The sequence below is a fragment of the Pygoscelis adeliae genome, unplaced genomic scaffold (genome assembly GCF_000699105.1).
Source record: "Pygoscelis adeliae isolate BGI_AS28 unplaced genomic scaffold, ASM69910v1 Scaffold855, whole genome shotgun sequence".
Lineage (NCBI taxonomy): Eukaryota > Metazoa > Chordata > Aves > Sphenisciformes > Spheniscidae > Pygoscelis > Pygoscelis adeliae.
Window position 1 is genome coordinate 25,184 of NW_008824727.1, and position 5,147 is coordinate 30,330.

The following is a 5,147-nucleotide window of genomic DNA, read 5'->3' on the forward strand; positions in this document are numbered from 1 at the left end:
GCCCGCCCCGCCGCGGTTCCCTCCGAACGACCCGGCCGGCTTTATTCCCCTTCCCAGGCCGCTCGGTACCGGGAACGAGTTTGGTCTCCTGCAGCGTAGGGTCTTACTGAAGACTTTTTATTTCCTCGCGTGGTACAGAGGCTGCGGCGGTGATGTCGGTGGACGTGGGCAGCGAATCGATGAAGATCGCCATCGTGAAACCCGGGGTGCCCATGGAGATCGTCTTAAACAAGTAAGCAGCCGTTCCTCCAGCCTGTTCCCGTGCTGGTATCGAAGATGTGACGCCGGGGGGCTTCTGCCTGTTCTACGGGGGCTCGAGACGTGGTCGCAAATGCCGTAAGGGGGCAGCGACGCGGGGTAACGAGGGTTCAATTAACGCTGTTCCTCTGTGGTGAGGGGAAGGTGCCCATCCTCTAATTCAGGATGGCCCAACTTGCTTCCTGCCGCCGGCGAGCGGCTCTTGAGCATCGTTCGGGGCGGCAGGGCAGCGGTTCACGTCTCGACCTTACCCGAGGGGTGCTTGGTTGCGCTCTGGGGGCCTCTTAAGCAAGCAACCCAAAGCCTGTGTGATTAAGGACATGCTGTTGTTCAAATGTGGAAGGGCGTAGTATCGTGTTCTTGCCTATCCAGTTAAGGAGCCTGATTCTCGGCTCTCCATAAGGGAACCCGGAGGTGGGCTTGTTTCGCTGCAGCTGTTCAGACCCCGTACTCGTTTGTGGAGGAAATAAAGCTCTCCTTTCACTTGGCTGCTTGTTGCTGCAGCCCGTCCCCAAGACGGGCTGAATGAAAAACCTGCAGTTGGGAGAGGATGTACGGTCAGGAACATCCTCGTTTTCTGGGAGTCTAGACTGAGAGATAATAAATGGATTTTTCACCCAGCTCCCTGAACTTGGCAGTCGTTGATAGAATGAGGGAACTGTCTCCCTTTGCTCACTGGTGGAGGAAAGCAAGAATAAAGCAAGTCTTGTCTAAGTACGAAGCAGCACGTTCCAGAAGGCTGCTTGTGAGCCTTTCTTCTTCGTGGCAAGTCGTTTTGTTGTAGCCTTGCGTTAGAGAATTGATAATGTGTTATGAGGCATTTGGAAGTGGGTAGCGTGCCCTGAGCTTAGTGGACAACTTTAAGCCATTTCGTAGTTATCGTATTGCAGTGCTCACCGTGGTGTGCTAATGCACAAATTGGAGCAGAAATGAGTCGCCTCTTGTTAAGTTCGCTTGTGTTATGGGAAAAAGAACAATCTGCCCGCCACAGCTTTGACTGTGAATTTAAAAGATGTCTGCCCGTGTTTCGGTAAAGCACATTATTTGCCAGTGTCTTGAGGAACATCAGGAGGTATGAAAGCTCTGAAGGGAGGCGCTGCTATTGCAGCCCTTCAGATGAACGGCGGCTGGCCTTCCTCTCCATAGGTGGTATCCGAGCACCTTCCCTTAGTCTTTCTGAAATGGAAACAACTCCCTTCCTCGCTAGGGACTCTGTATTGAATGTTCACCTGTTTTGACTGGTTTATTCTTCTCTTTCTACACAGGGAGTCACGAAGGAAAACACCCGTGGCGGTTTCTTTGAAGGAGAACGAGCGTCTCTTCGGCGATAGCGCGCTAGGGATGGTAAGGGTTCTTGTTACTCGTCGCACCAGCTGCAGTTCCTGTACACAGAATATGTGTTCCTACTGCTGGGTCCTTCGTGATAAATGTCTGAGATAGGAAGTTTTATTTCTTGTCCTGTACTTCTCATCTCCTTGGTGTGTTACTGGCTTTCTGCACTGGCTCTTTGCGTACCGGTCTTGTGCTCTTAACTCCCATAACAAGAGCTGTTCACCACGTAGCTTGGGAGAGGTTTGTCTGACAAGAGCAAAGCCGAAGGGATGCAGCTGGGTGATGTGCTTTCTCTTTCTGCAGTCCATAAGGAGCCCCAAAGTGGCATTCAGATACTTTCAGGATCTGCTGGGTAAGCGTGTCGATAACCCCCACGTGGCGCTGTACCGGTCCCGATTCCCAGAGCATGAACTGGTGAAGGATGAGAAAAGGCAGACCGTTATCTTCAAGCTATCCCAGTAAGTGGTTGCATCTGTGTTCCTTGTGGGTGGGACTTTGGCTACCAGGCTTCTACAGCTGACTCTGTTGTTGCTGTAATTTTCTTTCCTGTCTGTTTCTTGTAGAACGATACAGTATTCTCCAGAGGAGGTGCTGGGGATGGTCCTGAACTATTCACGTGGTCTGGCTGAGGAATTTGCAGGTTGGAAGGATTTAGCTGTTTCTTACAGTACCTGTGTGTGTGTGTTTTGTATATTATAGGATTTGAGTAGAGACCGAAGGTGGTTGAAAACCCGTGGATTTTTAGAAACAGGACGCTGGGTCTCTTCAGCCGTAGGCTGTAAGCAAGACTTAGCAGCTATCAAGTCATCATTTGTTTCTAATATGATGTGAGTTTGGGGTCTTCATCCTATTCTTGGGGACAGGCACCCCAGATCCCACCCAACCTTGCAGTGAAGAAGCCTTACTGGCAATCTCTGGAGAAAGAGTGAAGTGTTTTCTCACTCGTGTGTGCGACTAGAGCGGAGGCGCGTTGGTAGGTAACTGCAGGGGAAGAGGGAAGTGGCTCTGTTGAAGTCTGTGTTGTAACCGGTCTGGATGGAGACTTGCTGCTGGAGCTGAACTACGATTAAGGAGCAAAAACTGCCCTCTGTTGTGAAACTTGCTAACGGATAAGAGACCGTCATGCATTTTCCATGCTGTGTTGCTGGTGAAATACCACAGTAACAAAAATAGGGTGAATTTCGTTGACGTGTTTGACTCGCATCGTTACTAGGAGGCTGTGTGTTGTTTGGTTAGGGATGCTAAAGCCAGTCCAAAGACCTTTTACTCTGGAGAGTGAACATAATCCAGTGATAAAGTAGGTCTCCGTGACGATAATATTTGTTGAAATCTGAGGCATCCCAGAGCATTTGAGAGTATCCTAACGTGTGAAAGAGAGGTCAGTAGACACGTGGCTTTGCGAGCACCTGTAAAGCCTGCTTGGTTTCAACAGGACGCAGATAGGATTCATCCCTAATGATCCTGGCTGCTGATGCTGCTTCAGGATTGCACTCTGGACGAGTCTTTACCTCAGATTCTCTGGCTTTGCTACCGTCACCCCGTTATAACGAGTCTTGGCACATGGCTACACTGATGGAAAAAACATGTTCCCTGCAACTCTTTCAGAGCAGCCCATCAAGGACGCGGTGATCACTGTTCCTGCCTACTTCAACCAGGCGGAGAGGAGAGCAGTTCTGCACGCCGCACGCATGGCCGACTTGAAGGTGCTGCAGCTGATAAATGACAACACTGCTGTAGCGTTGAACTATGGAGTTTTTAGGAGGAAAGACATCAATGCCACCGCACAGGTAGGTGGAGTTGGGAGATGCGGAGAGTCCCGTGCAAGTGCCTGCATGTGGGGGAGAAAGTGCTGCAGGTAAAATCAAAAAGACTTAACTGTGAGGAAGTGGACTCTGCTAGTTAACCAGTCTCCTCTGTTTTCATGTGTTCATCAACAAGAGGAAGAAATGAAACCCTATGTGAATACATGGTGAAGCCCGAAAGCTTCTGGAGTGAGGGCAGGTGGCTGGGAGTTCCCATTTTGTAAACCTGTGTTTGTTCCTTGCCCATCAACCATGGGGGAATAACATTAGCGATTTCCTAAGGTATTGGAATACCCACTCTGAAATATTTGATTTTCCTGAGGTTGAGGAAACTTCTAAAGCGCAAAGCTTTGTTTTCTGTTCTATGAAACGGATGGAAAAAGTTTTCTTGTCCGCTTGTGTCAAGCGTGACCCGGAACATCTCCTGTGTTTGATCAAAGTACGAGTCCTGTCATTTACGGTATAAAGCCAGGCTAGGGAGCGGATAGTCTTGGCCTGTATCAAGCTCGGACAGCAGTGGGTTCTTTCCTTATTCATGGGGGATATCCAGGTGTTTCTGCTTCACCGTCCCAGCTTCTCTTTTCAGAATATCATGTTTTACGACATGGGAGCAGGAAGCACCGTTTGTACTATTGTTACGTATCAGACAGTGAAAACTAAGGACTCGGGAACCCAACCTCAATTGCAGATCCAGGGCATTGGGTAAGAATTCAACATGAGTTGCACAAACCCCACAGGTCTCAGGAAAGAAACCATTTGTTTCACAGTCTCTTCTAAATGTGGAATTCTGCGGTGAGGCTTCAGCACAGTAATTTGGATGGCAGAGTGGGAAATGTTTGGAGCGAGAAGGCTCCGCTTGGTAATAATTCTCGTGTCGCTGTCTTATGCAGAAGGTAACTGAGAACTTCCAGGAGCCCAGGAGGCAACCAGTATACTTAAATTGCTTCAGGCTTGCTTTTTTTTATAGCCTCAAGCCATGTTAGCGTAATTCCATTTCCTATAATCTCACAGAAGTAGAGCCTGTCAGTTTGAAAAAGCAGAATATCCTTCCAGAGAGGAATGAAAATGCAGTGCGTTTGCCAAATAAGGAGGGGGGGTGCTGTGAATCGCCAGCCCAGCAATTTTAACTCCAAAACGTTAATACTGCTGTTTCCAAGAAAATACCTGAGATGGTTATCCTTTGGCTTCTCAGCTGTTTGACGTGCTTGACAATAAGGCCTTTACCATAAATGTAATGAAGTTTCCTGCTCAAAGGCTGTTGTGGTGGTGAATCTTTCTTTTCTTTGTTTCATTATAATGTGTTATTTTTGGAACAACCGTTGTTCTTTCACAGTCAATCACAGCTGATAGTGCTGCAGCTACTTTTGACCGCTTGCTGCTCTGCATATTTGTGAAATAAGACATGAAGTTTGTTTGTGTTTCAGTTCGGTTTAAGTTGTTACATCTCCGTTGGTTCTTTTGCTCAGGTTTGACCGTACTCTTGGGGGTTTAGAGATGGAGCTTCGTCTCCGGGACTATTTGGCGAAACTCTTTAATGATCAGCACCCTTCAAAAGACGTCCGAAAGAATCCCCGGGCCATGGCCAAACTACTGAAGGAGGCCAACCGCCTGAAAACTGTCCTGAGCGCAAACGCTGACCACATGGCACAGGTCTGACCTTCTGTTACAGGGTTTCCAGCTTTTTTAGGACTGAGGGCCGGGCAGGTTAAGGACAGGTGTGTAGGAACGCTGTCCCTCTGCAGCGTTGGTGTGCTG

At 48.7% G+C, this 5,147-nt stretch overlaps 2 protein-coding genes across 2 annotated transcripts in view; both read left to right on the top strand.

The window, feature by feature from the left end:
* The window catches only part of HYOU1 (hypoxia up-regulated 1), a 32,129-nt gene that overhangs the window by 16,724 nt on the left and 10,258 nt on the right, over nucleotides 1-5,147 (top strand). The window contains exons 15-21 of the mRNA XM_009323395.1: nucleotides 113-232; nucleotides 1,524-1,602; nucleotides 1,894-2,048; nucleotides 2,154-2,230; nucleotides 3,196-3,377; nucleotides 3,979-4,094; nucleotides 4,859-5,042. Of these exons, the coding sequence (XP_009321670.1) occupies nucleotides 113-232; nucleotides 1,524-1,602; nucleotides 1,894-2,048; nucleotides 2,154-2,230; nucleotides 3,196-3,377; nucleotides 3,979-4,094; nucleotides 4,859-5,042 (913 nt within the window). The remainder of the gene's footprint in view (nucleotides 1-112; nucleotides 233-1,523; nucleotides 1,603-1,893; nucleotides 2,049-2,153; nucleotides 2,231-3,195; nucleotides 3,378-3,978; nucleotides 4,095-4,858; nucleotides 5,043-5,147) is intronic.
* The window catches only part of SLC37A4 (solute carrier family 37 (glucose-6-phosphate transporter), member 4), a 32,394-nt gene that overhangs the window by 8,198 nt on the left and 19,049 nt on the right, over nucleotides 1-5,147 (top strand). The window lies entirely within an intron of this gene.